The sequence below is a fragment of the Dermacentor albipictus genome, chromosome 3, assembly GCF_038994185.2.
Source record: "Dermacentor albipictus isolate Rhodes 1998 colony chromosome 3, USDA_Dalb.pri_finalv2, whole genome shotgun sequence".
NCBI lineage: Eukaryota > Metazoa > Arthropoda > Arachnida > Ixodida > Ixodidae > Dermacentor > Dermacentor albipictus.
This window is the reverse complement of record NC_091823.1, coordinates 44524589-44547725: the sequence shown is the minus strand read 5'-3', so window position 1 is coordinate 44547725 and position 23137 is coordinate 44524589. Positions and strand designations below refer to the sequence as shown.

The 23137-nt window shown below is 45.6% G+C and overlaps 1 protein-coding gene across 1 annotated transcript in view; it reads left to right on the top strand.

Annotated features, from left to right (window-relative positions):
* Nucleotides 1–21623, top strand: part of LOC135898200 (uncharacterized) — a 74976-nt gene extending 53353 nt beyond the window's left edge. Inside the window, exons 2-8 of the mRNA XM_065427030.2 lie at nucleotides 386–686; nucleotides 4201–4444; nucleotides 7139–7235; nucleotides 10545–10667; nucleotides 14568–14748; nucleotides 17534–17717; nucleotides 20675–21623. Coding sequence (XP_065283102.1) covers nucleotides 405–686; nucleotides 4201–4444; nucleotides 7139–7235; nucleotides 10545–10667; nucleotides 14568–14748; nucleotides 17534–17717; nucleotides 20675–20805 — 1242 coding nt within the window. The 5' untranslated portion in view covers nucleotides 386–404 and the 3' untranslated portion in view covers nucleotides 20806–21623. The remainder of the gene's footprint in view (nucleotides 1–385; nucleotides 687–4200; nucleotides 4445–7138; nucleotides 7236–10544; nucleotides 10668–14567; nucleotides 14749–17533; nucleotides 17718–20674) is intronic.
* Nucleotides 21624–23137: the final 1514 nt, after the last annotated feature.

Here is a 23137-nt window from a genome sequence, read left to right as displayed (position 1 = left end):
ATTCATCGTAATGCATGTAACATAGCGCAGTAAGGACAAGGCATAAGTCGCGACAGGAGAAGCGCTTGTTCTGTCGCAACTTGTCCCTCGTCCTTACTGCGCCATGTTACATGCATTCCGTTGTTTATTGGAGCATGTTGTATTGACATTGTCAGCGCAACGAAATGTGACACAGCGCACAAGTGTCTTTGCGTATATATAATCGATTGAGTTTCGTTGCTGTGATCTGTAGTTACACCAATCCAACTCTCCCGGTTTTCTCTCTTGGAGAAAGCTAAACCTAAACATAGAGTTATATATATATATTAATGGCCATCTCTTATACGCGTGATGTATACGTTCCCGCTGACAAACGGATGTCCATTTCTGTCTTCCTCTCGTGTAGGCCTGACGTGGTCGACATCATGGCTTCGACCTCGAGCAGCGCCAGGCGCATGCTGAGGCTGGCCAGCCAGCTGGCCCGGCCCGCGGTCAGTGTGAAGCCGGCGGCGGTGGCCTCGGCCCACTGCTGCTGGCCAGTGTCGGCGCCCGGAGCCATCGTTGCTCTGCGAGGTTTCAGCAGCGGGCCGCCGTGTTGCCAGATGCAGACCACCGAGCTGTACCGGGAAGAAGCGATCCCTCTGCAGAAGGCCGAGCAGAAGACCACCGTGGTCCACGAGGGACCCTACAAAGAACGGCACGTCACGGTAGGTGCCGCACTTGTACCGCGCGTCTCGTGGTGTAGCTATGCACGTCTGCCTATCAGATCGCGAAAGACAACGAACGCAGGAGCACAAAATGGACTCCAGGGCCGCTGAATTTAGGTTCTTAGAACGAAAGGAAGCTGAGTAAGTTGATTGAATCTGGAATCAAAGCATGCCGTTGTGGAGAGCGTTACAGCACGCAGCAGCATAAACAATGCGATATGTGACATGGATGAAACGCAGCTTCGAGTTCGTGCGATGCTCATGGCGTCCGTTTTACGTTCATTGTACCCAATGTCTTTCGACGATGGCGCTATAACTGAGCCGTAACTAGTGCACGTGCAAACGTGATACTGCCCTCAGCAGTGGGAAGCGACATGCTTACGAGCTGTGGTGTGCTGTAGATACCCATTATTGTATAAACTCTTGCGTGGTTACACTGCTCCGTGGCACTCTACGCGGTCAGTAGTGTGCAGCTCTATATGCTGCCACATTTATTCGTAACCATATGAAGCAAGCAAACACTGAAGTCAGAGAAAGCAAAAAGAAAATTATCTGATATTTAATTGAAATGTAGACACCATATTTCAATTAAAGAACACGGTTAAATGTTCTTACGTTCTTTTTTTTGGGGGGGGGGGGAGGGAGAGGGAGAGGGGAGGCCTCGTTGTCTGCCTGCGTGATACGCTCGCAACTAACAAACAGCCAAGACCCACGGTTCCCTTAGCCCCTATACGTCTCATTTTTGTGCGTGTGACGCGTTCGCGCGTAGTACGATGCCTTGCTGTGAATTTCTGTGTAGCACCACGTTCTCTCATGCGCGGGCTCAGCTCTTTTGTTTCCCCAGATGCTTCCGTTGCTTTCTAGTCAGAAATAAATGCCTTTTTTTTTTCTCCTCCACTGTACTGTTGGCCAATCACCTCCCCCCCCCCCCCTCCTCCATAGTGGACATGCGCCAATAGTGCACGGAAACCAAACCGGTGTCCGATGCAACAACCTGCTGATAGCTCCTAATAATGAGAGCGCCTAAAAATCGCTGAAGTCTGTGGATTTTTTTATTATTTATATTCCGACTATTTATTTTTCATTGTGAAGTGAACAAGGATCACAGCGTCAACATTGGTAATGTGGTTGAGTCTGCTTGATTTATTTTGTTTCTCAGTACGACAAACTGTCATACCTGTAAAACTAGAACTACTGAGTCATCGGCACTGCCGCGCGGTCGTAGCAAGCGCAAGGAATGACCTCGATCCACTTTTTTCCAATTTGAGGCCACCACGACCCCGTGCAGGTGGAAGCTCGCGACGCGTGAAGAAAGGCCCTGCTAATGGTTGGCGCGTGTGTTCATAAGCTTTGCTGTTCGTTCTGCAACGGTCATATTTCTTCCATGCTATAGACTAACGGGAACCGTCTCAGATATTTAGTTCAGCATTGGAGAAACCGAAGGAGAGCACGTTCGTGCTCGCTTTCTTTAAAAAAGCCAAGGTGAAACGCCGATGCGAAAAGGTAAAGTCATTTATATCGTTTGTTTCTGGCTTTTGTATAGTACGAATCTTTGACGCAGAAACATGGAGGATAACGCATAAACTTGAAGCTAACGACCGCTGACGAGCAACGGAACATAAACTGATATACGTAATGTTAAGAGACCAGAAGACGACAGGATGAAATAAAGAGCGAACAAGGGTAGCAGTCTCCCCCCCCCCCCACCCCCTCGCCCCCAGTATGCTTCTTCTCCTCTATAACTACACGCAGTGCAGTGAACGCAACAGGGCTCGCGTCAGGCAATTAGCGTAGGCAAGCTGCTGGCTCCGGCCCAAGGGAGGAACGGTCCTAGTGCTCCTGCGGGGCTTCTTTTCTGACTGCGCCATGCCTAGGCCGATTAGAGGCGGTCAACGGGAAATGTCTTCTGGTTGCGTGATTTGAAACCTTCCACTTCATTTATTGCGATAACAATTGTACGGACACTTCCAGGCGCATTTCCGCCGTCGCCCTGCAGGGTGTTCCGTATAAAGACCAAGTGAGATAACGGCGTGACCGCGCTACAGTGATCTACAGTACGAAACTACAGAACTACAATACACTGTATAGCCGCGCGCCGTATGCTGTGGGTGCGGCTGAAAGCGTGCGAGGGTGAGTCGAGGGTGGCTCGATCTGCGCGCGCAAGGGAGGGAGGCGGGGAGGAATCTTGAAAGAGGTGTGCGGTGGGCACAGAGTGTAGGTGCGCCGAGTGCGAAGGGTTTCGTACGCGCTGTGTTCTCTCCGCCTAGTTCGCTCTGAAGCGAAAGGCAGCACGAAGGTCAATTCGCTCGCTGGCGCTGCCGCTTTTCCTCACGCCAGTGTTTTGACAGCGAGTGTGCCCGGTCATCGAGTGAGAGGTGTTCACGTTCGTCTGTGCGCGCGTGGCGCTATGCTCGTTAATTTAATTAGTAAGGAAATGTTCACAATTTATTCAGCCGATAAAACGTTTATTTTTACTTGACATATCTGCCTAATAATTCGCTATCGCAACCGATCCTTTGCCTTTCGGGCGAAACTGCGACTTTTTTATATTCTTATAATCATGCGGCGCGCCGCCTAGTGACTGACCCCAGCGATAACGGTGGCGTGGCGGCGTGCGAGTCATGCCTGCAGGAGCCAATGGCGAAGCGCTAAAGAACAAATGAAATGGAATGTTAGAAAGTACGGCCTATATACTTTTCTATCACGATTAGACAACACGACCCATAGCTTTTGCTGCGCGGCCCGGACCACGGAGATGGTGAGATGGAGTAGTATTGAGATTAAGATAAATAATGCAACTTTTGCAAGCCACCTATAATGTGTATAGCGCAGATAAACGCTGGTTTATTGCTATAACAGAATCGGTGCCATCAGAATGTATACAAACAGAGCCGATAACAAGAAAATTAGGCGAGGAGAAAATTTGCAGACGAATAGGATTGAGTCGGCTGTTGTGAGAGTTGGCGTGATCCTAAATTTGGACGAGTTTGTACGAGTGCATGTTCACCTTAATGGCGCAGGGAAGACGTACGATGACAGAAGAGAATACGACACAGAAAATGCTGGCTTCAAACTACTTTTAAGTGCAAGCTAAAGTTCAGTTTGAAGTTAGCACCTGCCCTGCCCGAATCTTTCGTTTTCGTCTTCCTTGGGCATTAAGGATAACAAGCACAAAAACGGTGTTATTGTAGGTTGATCGGTAGATACTTTCTTCCGGCAATGATCATGATGATGATGATGAATTGTTTGTTTTAAATAATGCATGATCACAGTGAAAAAGGACCACCTCCATAATAATACCAGTGCTTGCTAAAGGCGTTTGTGTGGGAGGGGATGCTATGGAAATAGGAGGGACACCTTTTAGAGTGTAAGCGGGCACTGTTGAGAACCTGTTGAGTGCGGCTGCCGGTGCGAATGGTCGTACGACCGATCGCACCCAAAATCGCACCATGTGTCTCCCGCACTCAGGGAGGGGACCTGCTAGACCACAGCATTTGGACTGGATTGCATGCAGGTACACACGTGCGCCGAACTCTTCCGCGAGTGGAAGCGCAGCCGGCCCGGCTACAAGTACGTCAACGAGGCAGGCGTCAGCGTTCCGCTCACCTACATCCACACAGGTCTGGACCGCCAGGCGGCTCCCGACGCGCCTGTCGTCTTCGCGGTGCACGGAGCGCCCGGCACGTATCGGGAGTTCGACTCCCTGACGCCCGTGCTCGACGCACAGGGCGCGTCGGTCATCGTGCCCACCTTGCCAGGTACGATGGCAATGCCAGTCGAGACTCTATAGAGACTGGTTCCCGAACAAGAGGGAGGTTTTCATGCAATATTTTGGCACTGGACCAGAAGGTGTCACTGGCGCTCCTGATTTTCTGACGAGAGCTACGGTGTGTGCTCCAGTGCTACATTATTATGAAATACAGCATTTGGGTGTCTTTATAAAGCTTTATCTCGCCAATCTACAGAATGTATATATATGTATGAACATTTATGCACGAGGTAACAGGATGCATATCGATAAGTTCCGTACATACTCCTTAGGTCAAAGGCTGACTGTGACAGCCTATACGCATATCGACAAGGTATGCAGCGTTCTGGTTTTTTCTTCCACTCAAAAAATTAGTTTTTCATTCTTTTTTTGGTTAATATATACCGTTCTAGGGGAACCTTAGTCAGTTTCTTTCAGTGGATAATTTTCAGCGTCGAGCATACGGCGTTGTTTTGTGTGTGTGTGTGTGTGTGTGTGTGAATATCTTATTCACGTATTTTGTTGACGCTGCAATGTGCTGCACGACTGCAAACCTTTCTCTGTCAAGCAGTGATGAGACTACGCAGTAATTAAGAGTGGATGCATTTGATACTGAAACACAAATAGAATAAAACATTATTCTATGGAACTCCAACGAATAATTAAAAAATGACTATTTAGACACGCCAACGCGTGAGATGCAGTTACCCAGTTCAGCTATCCACCACAATGGCCGAGGGGCTTTACTCCCCTTTACTTTGGCTCCCCCTAGCGCCAATGCTCTCGTTTTTTTTTTTTCGCAGCGACAGGCAAAACTGGCGAATAAGAAGAGAAAGAAAAGCCGCAGTTTCGCCCGAAAAGTGAAGCCGCGATTGCAATACCAAATTAGCAGACAGCCATAATTAGTAAGGATAGTAGTTTTATCTGTCGTATAAACTTTTAAACACCCGCTTACTAACTAAATTAACAAGCATGGTGTCATTGCGTGCAGGCAAACATGCACACATCACTGTCGATGACCGCGGACACTCGCTATCAAACCGTTGGCGTGATGTGCGGCAGTAGCAGCGAGCGAAGTGACCTTCGTGCTGTCTATCACTTCAACGCAAACCGAGCGTCGAGAACACAGCACACTCAAAGCTACGAGCGGACGGCCAACCTAAACCCTGCCCCCAAAGCAGATCGCTTCCAAGATAAAGACTTCGCGAGCCCACCATATAGGAAGTTGCTGTCGAAATACTACGCCTCCCACTTCTCCACCCTCTTGTTCCTTGAGCGCGACGGAAGACGGCGCGCTTTCTTTCCTTGCGCGCGCAAGATTGGGCCGCGATCGTCGGCTCACCCTCGCAAGATTTCGCTCGCACATACAACAGACGGCGCGCGGCCGAGGTGTTATCGCTCTTCCACCGGCAGCAGTGTGCCTGGAGTGTCCATATAATTACTATCGCAGTGAAATGTAGTGACAGGCTGACGGGGACGGAGGGGTGCGTCGACGGTTCGACGTCGCCAGGTTCCTTGCAACGGAACGAACGCACCTTCGCAGCAACGCGCTGGTCGCTGTCTTAGTTCTCTGAAAATTTTGCTTTCAGTGGCACTCCTGAAAACTGCAGTTCGTCAGATCTGCTACATGATAATCGTGGTTGATGCACAGATCGATCGAGGCATCGCGGTTCCCGAGCGAGCACTTGGACTCTAAAACTACTGCTTAATCATTCGGAACAGTAACCGCTTGTATCAGTTCTAAATTTCTCCCCGTAGACTCCAAAAAGTGTTATTAGCCGTGCAAAACGATGAGCAAAACGAAAACAAGGTGAAAGCAGGAGCCAACGTTTCACCAAGTGGACAACGAGAACAAGGTGAAAGCAGAAGACAAAGTTTCGACAAGTGGACAACGAGAACAAGGTGAATGCAGGAGCCAACGTTTCCACAAGTGGACTTGTGTAGAAGTCCACTTGTGGAAACGTTGGTTCCTGCTTTCACCTTGTTCTCGTTTTGCTCGTCGTCTTGAACTTCCATTTCCCGCTTTTCCCATGTTTTCCCTAGCCGTGCAACAGAAACGTATATTTGACAATTTTTAATGGTGAATTCTCGAACCGAACATGAATCGGATAGCGAAGAGTATTCGATTGGTGCTAGAAATTTCAAATATTCACACGCCCCTAATAAGGACAATAAGAGGTACCCCAAGAATGTCTTTACACTTTTTAATAACTATTGTTTTTAGGGTTTCCGTTGGATTTGTATGAGCAGGCAGTCAAGGTTGCCTGTAAGATGTCTCAATGTTTACTTTGAGGGTGTAATGTTTGAAACATCGCTCGTGCTGTACTCCATGTGATGGACACGCAGAAATAATAATAATAATAATAATAATAATAATAATAATAATAATAATAATAATAATAATAATAATAATAATACCAAGGTCTTGTTCACCTAGTCCAACAGTGCCTGGCTGCAACTTTTATTTTGTAACTTCTTTTTTACATCGTGCCTATGACTGGCACAATCTAACGCCTCCTACCCACACATTTAATAAAGCGACGAGAAGTTTACGAATAGTAACATAAATTAACCAAGTACACGCTGAGCATGATTTAAAACCAGAAACGTCACTGCAAAAAAATAACTTTCAGTGAAAGCGGCTGCATCGTGCACGATGTCCCACGATGTGTTTCCATATAGTGTTTCGCCCTGTCCGTTCCAGATTTGAATTTCAGCATGAAAACGCAGAGCTTCTGGCACTCGGTGGAAGAGCGGACGGACCTCCTCAAGAAGTTCCTCAAGGCCATCAATGTTGGAGAGTAAGCACGACTGACTGACATCTTTGATCGGAAAAACGCTATGCTGAAGCTGGGTAAACATCAGCAGGCCTTCTTTCCCCAACCTTCCCCTTTTTATGCACTTAGTTCGCCCCCTGTTACTGCAGATGGAACGCTTCCATGTCAGAACACCCCAACCGTAATATCTGGAGAGTTTTATCAGGTTTTATGCCTCTAAGAGACCTAAAGTACACTTAATGGAATTGGAGTTTTAAAAGCATGTCCGGTATTCCGGTACGCAATGCATAATACTGGGTTACAGGTAAAGCGATTTCTTTAGTTACTGGACGCTGGTAGCGACTTCTTGTTGCGCTTCGTATGTACCACAATGCCTAATTATAGACGCGCTTTCGTGGTTCACGAGTGTTCTTGTCGGAAAAAAATCAGTGACATTTCACTTCGTGAATGTGGGTTACGCGCAATGCTATGGGTGCTGTTCCCTTTTTTATGCGTTGAGCACCATTGTCGCAAGTTCTTCGGGAGTCTCCTTGACATGCCTAGCTAGCACCTTTTGCCGGTCTTGTTCAGCTCGTGCCCGGCGCTTGCCGACGACTGCGGGGTTGGTCGACTCGGGCGCGGTCTGCCGTCGCTTGCGTTGCTGCCCCGTCCTTCTCGCTCGGTGCTCGGCCTCTCGATCGCCAGATGAACCCAGCACATCCGTAGCTTACACAGAGCTTGTGGCAACTGCCAGAAAAGGCGAACCCAGCGCGCCTCCACCTACACTCTTCTTCCGCAACGCTCTGCCTCTTTTTTTTGTGCGCCCGCGCGCTCCTCTTTACCTTCGGCGCACTCCTCATCCGGCGCGCTATTCCCTCTCACAGCTCGGCGGCCTCCGACTTAATCTCGCCGATTTCACAAATGGGGCATGTGCGCTTGCACGTAAAAAATAAAAATGCAACGTGTTTACGATTACGCCGCCGCCGAAAATTTACACCAGCAGCGAAGTAAATACACTTGATTACTGCAATAACAGCTCTGTCTGGTTAAGCACTGCTCCACGGGTAACCCGGTAATCTGCAGACGCCATTGCGTATACCGGAATACCGGAAACGCCAAATCAATTTAGCTTGTACGCTAATCCGGTAAACGGGAGCGGTTTGGGCGGGTTACCGGATGGTCGGGGCGTAAACGTGAGCGGTGAAGCCGCCTGGTGTTGTAGAGCTCAACCAGACAAACGCATAGCTAAAACTGCAGTAACTCACCATATCCTGCTTCGCCACTCGTGCAAATTTTTGGCAGCGGCGTAATTGTGAACACGATTACGCCACTGTCGAATATTTACCCCAGCAGCTAAGCAGAATACAGTAATTAGCTCTGTGGTTGTGTGGTCGAGCTTTGCGCCACCAGCTGGCGCCACCGATCGGGCCGCTCACCTTTACGCCCCCGCTAAACCGGAAAACCGCCCGCGCTTTCCCGGATACCGGACGCGCTAAAAGTCCCTTTTCTATTAGAGACGTTTAGCGTGTCCGGTATTCGGGCAAGCGCGGGCGGTTTTCCGGTTTAGCGGGGGCGCCAACCTGAGCGGCCCGATTGGTGGCGCCAGCTGGTGGCGCAAAGCTCAACCACACAAACACAGAGCTAATTACTATATTCTGCTTAGCTGCTGGCGTAAATTTTCGACAGTGGCGTAATCGTGTTCACAATTAGGCCGCTGCCACAAATTTGCACGGGTAGCGAAGCAGGATATGATGAGTTACTGCAGTTTTAGCTATGCGTTTGTCTGGTTGGGCTTTACAACACCAGGTGGCTTCACCGCTCACGTTTACGCCCCGACCATCCGGTAATCCGCCCAAACCGCTCCCGTTTACCCGGATTGCGTACAAGCTAAAAGTCTCTATTATAGAGTTTTAGCGTGTCCGGTATTCGGGCAAGCGCAGGCGGTTTTCCGGTTTAGCGGGGGCGTCAAAGTGAGCGGCCAGATTGGTGGCGCCAGCTGGTGGCGCAAAGCTCAACCACACAAACACAGCTAATTACTATATTCTGCTTAGCTGCTGGCGTAAATTTGCGACAGTGGCGTAATCGTGTTCACCATTACGCCGCTGCGAAAAATTTGCACGAGTGGCGAAGCAGGATATGGTGAGTTACTGCAGTTTTAGCTATGCGTTTGTCTGGTTGAGCTCTACAACACCAGGCGGCTTCACCGCTCACGTTTACGCCCCGACCATCCGGTAATCCGCCCAAACTGCTCCCGTTTACCAGAATAGCATACAAGCTAAAAGTCTCTAAATTAACTTCGCATGTATGGCATGGTCCGTATGCTCTTTACGCCGTCTACGGAATACCGGAACACAGCCGGTGACGTGGATGACCGCATCAGCTCTCGATCTTGTGGCACATTAGAAAATTTTTGTGCGTCCGGTATTCCGGCACGCACGGGCGATTTCCTGGATGAGCGGGAATGTAAACGTGAACGGCCAGATTGGTGGCGCCAGCTGGTGGTGCAAAGCTCAACCACACAAACACAAAGCCAATTACTATATTCTGCTTAGCTGCTGGTGTAAATTTTCGACAGCGGTGTAATCATGTTCACCATTACACTGCAGCTGAACATTTGCACCAACAGCCAAGCAGGATATAGTGGGTTACTGCAATTTTAGCTTGGTGTTTGTCTGCTTTAACTCTGTGCCACCAGGCGGCTGCACCGCTCCGGCCGCTCACATTTGCGCCCCCCGCAAATCCGGCAATCTGCCCAAACCGCCCCTATTTGCCGGAATAGCGGACAGGCTAAATGTCTCTATTGTCCATAGCTTGTGTTGCATATGGGTGTTCTTGTCGTAGGAAAATAGGCACTGCATGTTAACAATTATGTTCCTACCAACAATATTGTTGGTCATTGCAATGTTGCGATTCAATAGTCTGTGTCCTTTGATTAATATCCACAGCATGAGATGGCCAATGCAGTTGCTCATGTTTCCGTTTACGTGGCATTCAGTAAATAGTAGTACTTATACTGACAGGATAGAACTCTCAATTTTACAGGTATCCCACACTCCTAAGAGAAACAGGTTACAGGCAGGCTTGTTTAGTGCGCACGAGTGCTTCCCTCTTGCAGGATATAAACACCTTAGCATACGCAAGAGTGCAGGCGCAGAACCAAGGCGCGGCTTGAAGCCCTTTTGCATGCAGGACCATTAACGTCCGAAAAATTCTTGGTATGCTGTTTCTAGAATTTCCTGCTGCAGTGAAAATATCCATTTGGGAATTTTTTGCGCTCCAATCACAGGTTTTCTTCATGTGCACCGCTGCGCATGTCTAAATTACAAGCTGTTCTCCATTTCTTTTATTTTTCAGGATCGACATGATGATCGCACACAGTAGCTCCATGTATCCAATGCTCTGGCTGGCGTTACGAGAGCCAGAAATCAAGATTAAATCACTAGTGTTCATCGCCCCTTCTGGCTGCCGGAGAATCACGTAAGTCTTGTCTTTCAGAAATCTTTCTGAAAGAGACCTTTCTTTCAGAAAGGTCTCTTTCAGGAATCGGCAATGTAGAGGGTCCTTCACAACATTTTCTCTTGTTACAACTGAAAGGAAATTGACAAAAACATTTGGTTGCTCCCGTTGGGCCTGGAGGCCGCGAACTGGAGGCCGACGCACTAATTCCATTGTATGTTCTCCAGTTCATCTCTGAAACATGCAGTGTGCATTGACTTACATCAAGCTAGCGTTCATTCGTAAAGATAGGCATGAAGTCGGCACGGCATATTCTCGAAGATCTGTTCACGACAGGTTTTTTGTGGGATGGTGTCTTTTTATAGCAGCCTTATTGTGTGTAAGTATCATGTGGCAGTGCAGTGCAAATACTTCTGACAATACACACGTCCTCACTTTGATCCAGTTTGAGCAAACAAAGTGGAGTGTACCGGCGCCTAATTACTGACACTCAGTGAAGTAGTGTGAAAAACGTTGCTTGCTTCTATCATTGCTGTGTACATTGCTGTTATTGCAAAATATCATTAAAGGCAAACTGTGACAAATTTTTGGACCGCGTAAAAAGCCTATAGTTTTATATATTATATAAATAGAGAAGGCCTTTATGACTTTTTAGTAACCTAAGTTCTGGACACTAAAATTCTGCATGATGGTGTTTTGAGTCAATCAGAAAGGCCGCAGAGGCTTTTCTTAAAAAGAAAACGTTGATTATTAGTGCCGGCAAAGTGAATGGCTGAAATTTATATGTACGGCACTACGGTTAATAAGGGTTGCGCAGGTACACTGTCTTACTACATGGAGGCTTGTGATGCAATGTGACTAAACCTTTTACAACAGGCAGGCATAGCCATCTAGGTTGAAAGGGACAGTAAAGGCACATATTAAGTCAACCTAAAGTGATACATTAGTGCTTGAGAATCTCTGAGGCGTCAATATTGCGAACAGAGCTTTAATAATAGAGAAATTTAGGTAAACGTAGGACATGATTAGAGACTCACCTGAGACATTCTAGTACTTGTACTTGAATGTCCCAGGTGAGTCCCAGTACAAGATGACGAAAGCACTCCTCAGTTAAATTCTGTCACTAATACTCAACCACTCATTCCACAGAACATCCTTATATTGTATTATAAGATGAAATAAAATGCTACTTGTCCAGTTCTGTTTCACTTTTAGAAAAAAGAACTCATTGAAATTTCCCTCAACAATGACGCAGGTGGTCGAAAGGTTTTGTTTTCGCTTTACTCTGCACTGCCTACGCTTTCGCATTTCAGTAGTTATCCTGTAGTGCTGCACTGGTTTTGCTGGCTCGCGAAACTCAGACAAACTGCAAGTAGCAGAGAATTCAACTTCCATGCAATGTCACAGGATGCCTGAATGGTCTGTGCTGACCGTTCAGGCATCTGACCGAAAAGAAGCTGCAGCGGCGAATCCGCCGCTCTTTCTGGGCTCAGTGCCGCTGTCTGTTGGGCCCCGTTTTGCTCACTGATGGCAGCAAAGGGCGGTGATGCAACGTCACCACTCCCCCGGTTGGGTGGCAAGAGATTTGAATTTCGAAGAAAGTATTCGAACCCTTCAGATGCAATTTTCTCATAAACTAAATCTCTTCTTGGCAAGAAACAAGCGTTACGAAGTTTCTGGAATGGTATTCAAACAGTCCACGTCGACTTAGTGGCCTTTAGTGTCCCTTTAACTGCGCCATCTGTGTGGCTTTGCGCCAAAGAACAAAATTGGTGCGTAGCCCTTGCGTGCATCTAGCGTTTTACACACAACGATGAGTCTTGTCATGGAGGAAGGAAAAAGTCAAGTGAGAGCATTATGCCACGCAGCCAGCCTTGCCAAGCGAATGCTCCATGAAGCCCATACATGTTTGCTCAGTGGCGGCCCCACACGTGACCTCTTGCATCGAGATCATGGAGCAAGAATTAAGATTCGCTGAGACACTTGGTTCCCAGTAGCTATGCGAGTTTTTTATTTGGTGCAAGTTTGTTCGGCTGCCCTGCTGTGGCTCTGCCTGCAGAGTGGGAACACTAAAACCAATCGTGTACTTTGATGTGCGATCGTGTGTTGGGCTACCAGGTTTGGCTTCAATCGCATTGTGTGATGCTCCCTCCTAATGTTTTCCTTCCTCCATGAGTCTTGTCATGTGTCACATGCATACAGCTTCATGATCCTTTCCTTATATTCAGTCAGATCCCTTGCACGTGGAAATATATTTGGCGTTGTCGTATATCCCTCGGTTACACTTGACAGTGCCGTGAGCCTTGCATATGTTGTCTCGGAAAGGTCACGAACGGTTGCAGCCAGCTTTGTGCATTAGTGCACCCTGGGTTTAGCCCATAGGAATATAGGCCAAGGATACCACACGTCGCGCAATTGTTTGAAGCCTTCAGTTTAGGCCCGCCACATATTATTGGCCTTTTTTGTTCTTATTCCAACCCGAAAATTGTGCTTTTCTTTCTTTTTCTTTTTTCTTTTTTTCATGAATAGATCTTGCAGGAAAATTTTCACCGGCTTTTTTCGGTGGATAACTTCTTGCATCATGCTTGCCATGTTTCCGCCCCCTTTCTTTTTTTTCTGTTCTTTTTTCCCGGGGCATATATCTGGTTCACTAATTCTATTGATGCCGAAATGTGCAGCGTGACTGCAGATAGGTACTGCGTTTCAACAGTAACATTGATTACAAAGTTGACAGAGTACAAAGTTCACAGAATACAAAGATTGCAGAATAACAGTTTTTCAGAAGCAGTCTAGTGAAGGCACAGTGACTTGCGGAGACACAGTATTACTATGCATGAAATATCAGTTAGTACGTTCGTATTTGAACACTAATAGAACGACACTTTATTTGTAACGCTTCGTTGTATAATAGAGAAAAAAAGAATGACTGGTTAAGTGCACACCCCAGCCCCTTCTACATTTTCTCGTTTTCATTGCATTGGCAGGCAAAAGGGAGCAAAGGACCCATTAAAGGTATTGCTTGGCCGGCAGGGTTGATGGGCATAACTTTATCCTTGCCAGGTTATAAGCTGCGTTGGAGCACATCTACTCTAGCAGGTGTGGGCCAGTCAGCGTCTTAGTTCTCTGTAAATTTGCTTTTGTTGACCGTTTTCTGTTAAAGCCGAATTCCAGAAAACAAATTTGGTGTACCTTTCTCTGTAATTTTTTTTCTGTCTGAATGCAAGAACGCTGAACCCCAGAAGAATGAAATTTTGTTTCGATTGAGTTTTAATGTTTGTAAAGCTAACCCCTGTTTCAAAGCTACATGTGCAATAAGTAATGAGCAAGTGATGTGCAGACATGTGATAGCCTAAACACAAAGATGGAGTGGCGAACTTCTTTTGCAGGAGTAACCGCCTGGAGGGGAGCAGTTAATGTTCACTCTGAGTGGCCATGGGCAGAGTAAACACACTCCATATTGGGAAGTGTGAGAGCCCTCGAAAATGGAGTTAACATGACATGAGCAGTTACTCTTGCTTAAAGGAGTTGCCAACACTTCCTTTGTTCTTACTGTGTATATTAATGTGCTGTACAGCACTTACATATGTGTTGACTCATTCTGTAAACCGTTGCTATTTGGGAGTGTTTTGCATTGTTGTCCTTGTCAGTGTTTCCTTGTGAATCGCAGTGCTCTGAAAAGCGATGCATACCTTATAAGGAATATATTCTGTCTTACTAATGAAGTTTTCAGCATTCCAATATGTTTTATTGGAAGGCATGCTTCATTTATGTTCTGTGATTTGGCTCGCACTATTGAATGTTGTCTTCTACACTCACGCACTATTCATATGGGGCAGCTGCTACCATGTGCTGAGTGTGCAGGTACTGTAGTTGGAAGACCTTTAATTTTTCCAACGTCTTGTGTGTCCATACCTGCTGCAGGCAGATGAACCCACACTGGCTGATGAAGAGCTTCGACGAGTGGTTCCGGGTCCCCTGGCTTCAGAATTTCATGTGCGGGCTGGCAGTGTATATCGTGCGGGTACTGGGCAAGCCCAACAACAATCAGATGAAGGGCACCATCCTGTCCATGATCACTGTTATGAATTCCAAATACGATGAGGTATGCATATTTAATTTCAACTTTCAACATTACATGAAAGCTAGCTACCATAATGTGATTCAGGTAACAGCTCTGCCCTAAATCTATAGCGCAAGTGCATCAGACCACTTGTCTGGAGACAAGAGGTCGTCAAAGGAGGCGTGCAGCAGGCATACATACAATACTACACCAACACTGGCCAGACATGCCTAAGTGCTTGGGGACTGCTATGTTTGACACTAGAAAACTCTTTGTGTTGTCTGTTGCTGTCATGGCTTTTTCAAATGTGAAACGATGGCTTTCACTGTGTCATAAACACAAGTAAGCAGTATTGCAGCGCTAGGTTATGTCTCAAACCCAGCTCCATATGGTAGCGTGGCGGAGGCGTCAGCTTGAATAAATCAGAAGCTCAGAATTTGGGACAATGATAACCAACAGGTTTACTGGCACTTGAATAAAACTTATTTACATCGTTGAATAGGAAAAATAGAAAGAGGTCAAGTGTTTAGCAATGAGCGTCTGGATGAGCCTCGTCTCCATGGCCCAGAGCAGCTTGTTACAGCTCTTTTCCAACCCTCCCTCCTGGCGGTAGCCAATCACACACAGGTCATGTCCCACCAGGACGACAGCCAATCAAGAAGCACAAACAACACTGTTGCAGATGGAATATCGGACCGGCGGCCCCACCAAGTTCCAGCGAGCGCAAAGGCTGCAAGAAGGCGTGGTAGTGGGAATGGGAGAGGAGGTCTTTTACTCACAACTGGTCTTCTCCGCTGTTTTACAGTATAGAGCAGGCAGCAGTTTGTGGCAGCTTTCTTCTGGGAAACGTCCATGAGTCCTTCGCGTCATCTTGGCTCCCCCGGCATGGCAACTCTTCCTTTTGTTGCGCTTCTTCTCTGACGAGGGGAACTCGCGGGAAAATTAGGAGTGCTCAGCATCGCATGAAAACTGGCCTCTGACTTATCCTCCCAGCATAGTTCTTGCATTCATTCGTGCACAGGACAAACAGCATGTTGTCTATGGCTGTCATAACAGCAGTATGAGACTACAGTGGTAAAGCATGTGCCACGAAACTGGTGGGCAGCAGTAGTCTTCTGCCATTCGATTCTATTGCAATTCTTTTCCTTTCCCCACTTCATCAGTGGTCGAGTGGTGCTCCACCTACATTATATTACCAGGATCCCCTGGTAATGAACGGTGGCTGTTAAGAAAGGAATAAAACTAAGCGAAAGGAATTGCTACGTTATACCAGCCTAAAATACATGCATTATAGTTTTTAATGTGAAGCATTCTTTGTATCATTTCAGGCACCTTGCAGTAGGTAGGTATAGATGGTTTCTGTCTCATCTCGATTCGGGCCCTTCCAATAAAAAGAAATGCATGACTGAAAGTACAATAAAATCTCATTCTTCAGTACAGCAGCCTGATGCTCTAACCAATAGGCCACGATCACTTTTTTGTCTTTGTTGTTAAGTCATGATGGCACTCTTACTTCACTTGTGCCAATGCCAATTATAGTTCTTCGACATGTTTGGTGGGTGCGTTAAATGCCAGTTTCTTGCATCCTTCTCTCGTGACAGCTAGTGCTTTGAGAAGCTGCCTTAAGAGTGCACAGCCTTCTGGATTGGACCATATTCCCGATCCTTTCCTCATAGCAATGAAAGCTGCATAGAGGCTGTGCAACATATTGTAGCAATTTTATGATTAGCCCAGTTCAAGCAGGTTTTAACTTTTCTTCACTATGGAGTTCGAATGCTACCATTGTTCAAACATAGACCACATGACATAGACATTATCTTTTTGTGCACAGAGCCTAAGAATTAAATAACCTTCCTTCTAACACCTACCTCATCACCAACATTTCTCGTTTCAAAACTGCTATTGAAGAAGACCGAGAGGAATGTGTCCAGCAAGCCTTTCGACAGAGGGCTTGAAGCGCATTACTTGTGAAAACGGCGCAGAGAGGGTACTGTCTAGTCGTGCCATTTTTCTTCGTGCCCACCCCTCATGTAATGTCCCAATTCTCGGTTGCTTCGAAACATTACGAATAATGAATGAATAAATAAATGACATACAGGTACGTACAATTGTATAACACTTATAAGTTGCATGTGACATCACAATCTGTGTTATTCTTGCATATGCCCATCCATTACCTATGTAGAACCCAACAATTGGAATGTTGTAAACTCGCATTGAATAACCGAAGTAAAAATAATGTCGTCGCACACATGCTTGTGTCACGCATACAACTGCTCATCTTATACAAACACATGAGTCCACCTAGTCACTCCTTGCGAAACCCCAAACTATGCTGGATAGCCAGATACCTGCAAAAGGCTTCTAATTCAGATTCCCACAGTGTACGGCATCTTCACAATATTTTTTTAGGTTCACATTACACGCAGCAAATGGGTCTCGGAGCTACTTATTGCAGCTTGTTGCATATCGATGATCAAGCTCAGAGGCGATTGAAAAGCAATCCATTCTGTCAAATCACAGATGGGCCATGCAGTCATGATGCCATGTTATGATGATGGCATATGTATAGCATGGTGCTTTTTCTCTTTGTAGCAAGCAGATGTAAAAGTTATGTCCTAGCAATGGTAAAACAAATGACCAGAGTCATACTGGCAAGGTCCACCATGCAGTGCACATCTGCATGGGTGCTTTTTGTGTCAAATAACTGCAGACAACCTTTGGAATTATTTGCTTGCATGGGAGGTCTGAAGTGTTCTGTAATTGAGCCTTCAATCTGTTTAAGAGAGTCATTATAGTGACTCGAGCGAATTGCTGAACTGTGCAGGCAGGGCCCATGGTGTGCGAGTTGAAACGGCGCGGAGTGCCAATGCTGATGCTGTATGGTGAGCGGGATAAGCTTATTGATGCCGTGATCAGCGAGGAGATGGCTGCCATGATGGGCGTGCAACCAGCTCTCATGCACGTCTACAATGGGAGGGACGACAAAACCTCTGTCTTATTACAGTCTGGTAAGCACTGCTATAACAGTTCTGGTATGGCAGTGACCATTAACCACAACATATTTGTAGTGGAAGGAGGAATAAGGCAAACTGGGCATGTGAAACTTCTGGGACTTCTGCATTTGTGATTTTTGCTTGTACTTCTGCTCACTATTGCATGCTCACATCTCAATGCATCAGTACTAGTCCCCACTTAAAACCAGAAGCATAGCTGTAATGCAGTGATTTGGGCTTGTTGGTATGACATCGTGAGGCTTAAAGCGCGTGAAAAGATAAAGACGAAAGGAAGACGTGACACACACAGGCGCTAACTTGCAACAATCTTTATTTCGAAATAAATATTGTTGCAAGTTAGTGCCTGTGTGTGTGTCACATCTTCCTTTTGTCCTTGTCTTCTCATGCTATAAGCCTCACAGAAGCCGAGCCAGTGCAAGTTTTGCATGACACCAGAAGCTTAAGGAGTGAGTGAAGCACCCAGGAGGAGGGTAAGTTGGTGCGACCAAAGCTTTATAACAAAGTACTTGGGGCCTCGGAAAATCATTCGTTCTACAGGTCACTTCGTTGTAAAGGTCGTGTGCTGCACTGCTCAGAATATAACCAGGATTGAATCATTCATTATACAGGTCCTGCCATTGTAGAGGTGTTTGTTGTAGAGGCACTCAACTGTATTGGAAGGGTTTTATAGGCAAAAGCTGGAGGTGAGTCAGTATGTTTGATGTTGGCATGGATGAACAGCAACCCAGCAGTAAAGTTCTGTACAGACGACTGCTTTGTTGGCACAGAAAAATCAGCATCTTCAAATATGGTGTGGCGAAGCTACCACTCATTGATGTGCACTGACAAAGAAAGTGGCTGCGTCAGAACACATACTAACCCATTTGTGAAAGAATACACTTGTCACTTGGTTAAAGTGGGCACATTAACCTGCTGCTTACCCACTGTGGTGACTCAGTGGCTATTGCGTTGCGCTGCCGAGCATGATTCTTAGCCACAGCAATCTTAGCCACAGCAGTCGTATTCCGATGGAGGCAAAATGCAAAAACGCTTGTGTATTGTGGTTTGAGTGCATGTTAAAAAAAGCCCAGGCAGTCAAAATTAATGCATTCCTTCCTCCCAAAACATTAAACCCTACATTTAAACTTCTGCTTTTGAGACCGCCATCAATGTGTTCCCAATGGCAGTCATTTCACTCTATTTGCAATTTGAACAGTTTACAAAAAAAATCTGAGCCCGTATTTTCATTTGCTAACTTTCGAGGATGCTTATTGTGTCACATGATAAAAATATACAGAGTGTTGACTCATTTGAGCAAGAACAGCTCTTGCAATGTGCTTATGAAAGGTGTGCCATTGTAATCGAATCCACATACATTGCTAGCCAATCAGCGCTCACTGAAAGTGATCAATTTCAAATTCAGCCAATAGCGAGTGTTTCTAGACAGGCAGCTGCGAGAGTGTGCACAAGACACTGGGCTTCTAACAGCGACCATTGTGCTAGTATAGCTTGTCATGCTTATGTTAAAGGCACACTAAAGAGAAAAACAAGTCCAGCCGTATCAGTAAATTGCCCTTCTAAAACACCAAAAAACCTACTCTTGCCTTAGAGAAAACCTTGATAAGCCAGAAAAGATGCAAAACTGAAAGATGGGTGGCAACATCACCTTGAAGTTTGTGATGTCATAGATTTTGACGGTGTGCTCATGCCTAGGTAATCTTTCATTAGTAAAGATGGGCTACATTGTATATTGTAGAGGTGTCAAAAACTGAATTTAACAAGTTTCGTGAATTTTTATTGCACCACAATAGCCTAAATTTTTAAAATTCATGCAGAAACTCCTCTGGTAGTTGTCCAAGTATGCATAAGCGTTGTGCCACTTGCTCATCTCGACGCAGCTCAGTGTCATTATTGGTGTTATGCCACTTGATCCGACCACTATAAACTCTTATCAACCCTCTTCGGTTGTTATCAGCCTTATCAACATTATCAACAGTATTCGCATATAATGTCGATAGCAAACACGATAAGGCAGGTTTAGTTAAGATATTGTTCATTAGAGCACTCAAACCCACGACCATTGGGAGTAATTAAAGTGAAGTTAATTAGCCACAATTAAATAAGATAAGAGTTAATTGAGGCACTTGAACCCTCGACTGTTGATATTAAGGTGAATTAAGGTTAATTAAGTGAAGCTGTCACAAAACTACCACTACATTTGCTGAAGGGGGTATGCAATGCTTTATTGAAATGTGTGCTGTTCTGGGCATTGTAGGGGTGATTTCAATGAATGTATGCACTGTTTGCTTGACTTTGCTGAGTGCTTGTAGCCTTTGCCTTACGTGGGTTTGAGCCATTCCATTTTTTGCTTGCTTACGGGGGTATGAGCTATTGCTTAAGGGGGTATCATAGCCATCTATTGTCTCATTGCGTAGGCATAGAAATGCTTATGCATTTAAAGGAACACTTTGAAGTTCGTGGTGTTACATTGCAATTAAAATGTTTCACTGTGATGCAAAAATAGAAACATGGCCTTCTTTTCCTCTACTAGTTACTGATCAAATGATTCTAGCATTAATTGTCGTAATCAGTCCCTTTAGTGTCCCTTTAATGGTGCATGCAAAAGTGCAAATAAGTGCTGGAGGGTGAAAAGTAAAGCATTCTAACAACTGTCATGTGTTTTTTAGTGCAGGTCTCCAATATCAGCTTACTATTCAGAGATTGGATTGCCATACAGGGAAAGTGTGATATCATTGCTCTCACACATGCCGAGTTACTTAGAATTTCATGTCTAGAGAGTTTCTCATAAAATGACAACTCAACCTTTGCTTGAAACAAGAACATTTCATTTCATGGGACACTTTAGTAATTATGTTGGACTGCACTTTAAATACAAAGTGTTTGTGAGAATACTCGAAGGGTGCTTATTTTGTGTGCACTGATTTCCCCCTTCTCATCTTCTTTATTTCCAGGCAAACTCGGTGGCAACTGTGAAGTAGTCTGCTTCAAGCAAGGAACGCACTATGCATTTAAGAAGTACCCAAACATTTTTAACAATGTTATACTTGAATTCTGGAAGAGGAATGAAGGCAGTTGTACTTGATTTAGTGTACGGAATTTTATAGTGTGTTCTTTCTAGATAGCAATCTGAGTGGTGCCTTCAGATTTGCCAAACATTTTCAAGTGTTTCTGTGAGAACATCTGTTCTTGTGCAATTGTTTTTAATGCCCATTTATTTGTACAAATGAGTAACTTAGTTCGGCCTGAGCAATCTGATTGCAGGGGCACCTCAACTATGCACTTGCTCGATATTAACAGGCCATGCTTGTATTCTCCACTAGCACCAGGAAATGACAGTTAAGGAGTTTTGGTATGTGGTTGTCACCACGATTTATGAGTTTCTGCAAGGCTGTGCCTATGGTAGCTAAAATGTCTTTCAGACTTTTTGCTAGCGGTTGGGAACCTTCAAAAAAGCACCAGAGTAAAAAAGAAAAAAACATAAAAAAAACAAATTAAATCAATTCTGTGGAGAATTATGAGCTCTAGTGTTTATAGGACAGTTTGAATCTCTTACGATGCTGTATTTGTTCTGTGATCATGTTGTTTATTGGCAGAGCAGAAAGACACTACGGTCATCCACTCGTATGCAGATGGCCGTGACGATCATGGCCAACACTTGCATCATTGTTCCAAACATGCAATGTTGTCAAGAGTGCGTGGTTAGAAATGCAGGGATCAATATTCAATGTTGCTCTTACTAAGTCATTCATTTATCGAATGCCACCTGAAGTGATACACAACATCCACTGTGAATGTGGGCATATTTAAGATAAACACTAAAAGCCAGCAGCTACTGTAAACCAATGCTTATATACTACATTGTTATCTTATCGACCGACACAATTAAATGAATTTGTTTTACTGTGTTGTCACGCTTTCTTGATGTGCACAAAGGACATATTCCATTATAAACACTGCACTTCCAACAATTCACGCATATTTATGTTCACTCAACCTCAAGTTGATCCGCCAAATTGAAGAAGTTGGTGGCACTGTACACCAGAATCTGTTACTCCCGTATGCATTACGAGCATGAGCATTTAATCTGGACCCCAGTCGCCAGCTCTCGCCGCAGCCCGCACTGAGCTGCCAATATGATGACGGGGCAGCTGACGACAAAGCCATGCTGAGTGAACATTGGTGGCAAGCACACAATAAGAACAGGCTAAGCATTATAAAGGTTGGTTTTTCCTTCTTTCCACAAGTTCCGGCAGTCCTTGGCAAAATATGGTTGCGCCCTAGAAGTGCAGTAAATTTTGGTCTATAGCGCTTCCTACAAAAATCACTTGAGAAAAGAGAGAGACAGTAACTCCAATGAGAGAAAGTAAAAAGATTGGCCTCAGTGATGCGACTACAATTAAACATCGATATAACAAAGTAGGTAAAATTGGCCATTTGCTTCATTATATCGAAATTTCGTTGTACTGAAATTCTTTTATGCTATTAAGTACAGTCGCGAATAGTTTTTTTTTCATGGAAAGGGGCCGCAGAATTTTCCGAATTACAGTGAAAGCTCGTTAATTCGAACTTCAATAATTCGAATTTATGGATAATTGGAACTGTACGATTTGGTCCGGCCAAGCTCTACAGAAGTCTATATATAAAAAAGTCCGTTAATTCGAACGCGAGAAGGTTCCCTCACGGATAATTCGAACTACGCTCGCCTGGCACACGGCCAGAGAAACGCGCCTACTGCCTACACACAAGGCTGTATTGCCTCCTAAACGGAGAGAACGGCGTGAGAAGGCAAAATCGGAAAAAAATCTAACCGACGCGGGGTCAGTCAGAAGGCAGCGGCGGCTGCCGTCTCTCCGTTCTACGTAACCTCCGAGACTTCTTGCCCGTTGCGAATCTCGGAGGCTTTGCAAATCTTGTACAGCTGCTAATGTTGTGCGGAGATGGCACGGCAAGCGCCAAAACACAGCGAATCAAGTACGTCGCAGCTGCGCTTGCAATCAAGAACCAACGAATCGGGGCCTTCGCCACCTTCACATGTTCGGCGTCTTTGTCTCGGCAGTCTTCATCGGTTGTGTACCTCTGTTTTCAGCTTAGGAGGTATCGGTCGTCGCGATTCATTGTGATGGTGTTAAGCCTCGGCTAACGTTCGTTTCGGTCGACATCGGTGGTGTGGCACAGTCAGACCCAGAGCTTCGACTTGAAGATGGCGTGTGCCCGCGGCACACGCCATCAGTTTCTGACTCGCCAAATTACTGACATTCCCTACTGCTTCCAAATCGCATTGTACTGTTGCTCTCCTTCACTTTCGTTAGTTCGAACTTTCGTTAATTCGAATTGAAGCGGCTTCCCCTTGCGGTTCGAATTAACGAGCTTTTACTGTATTGGGAAATTGAAAAAAGAAAATTTGCGTCGCCCGC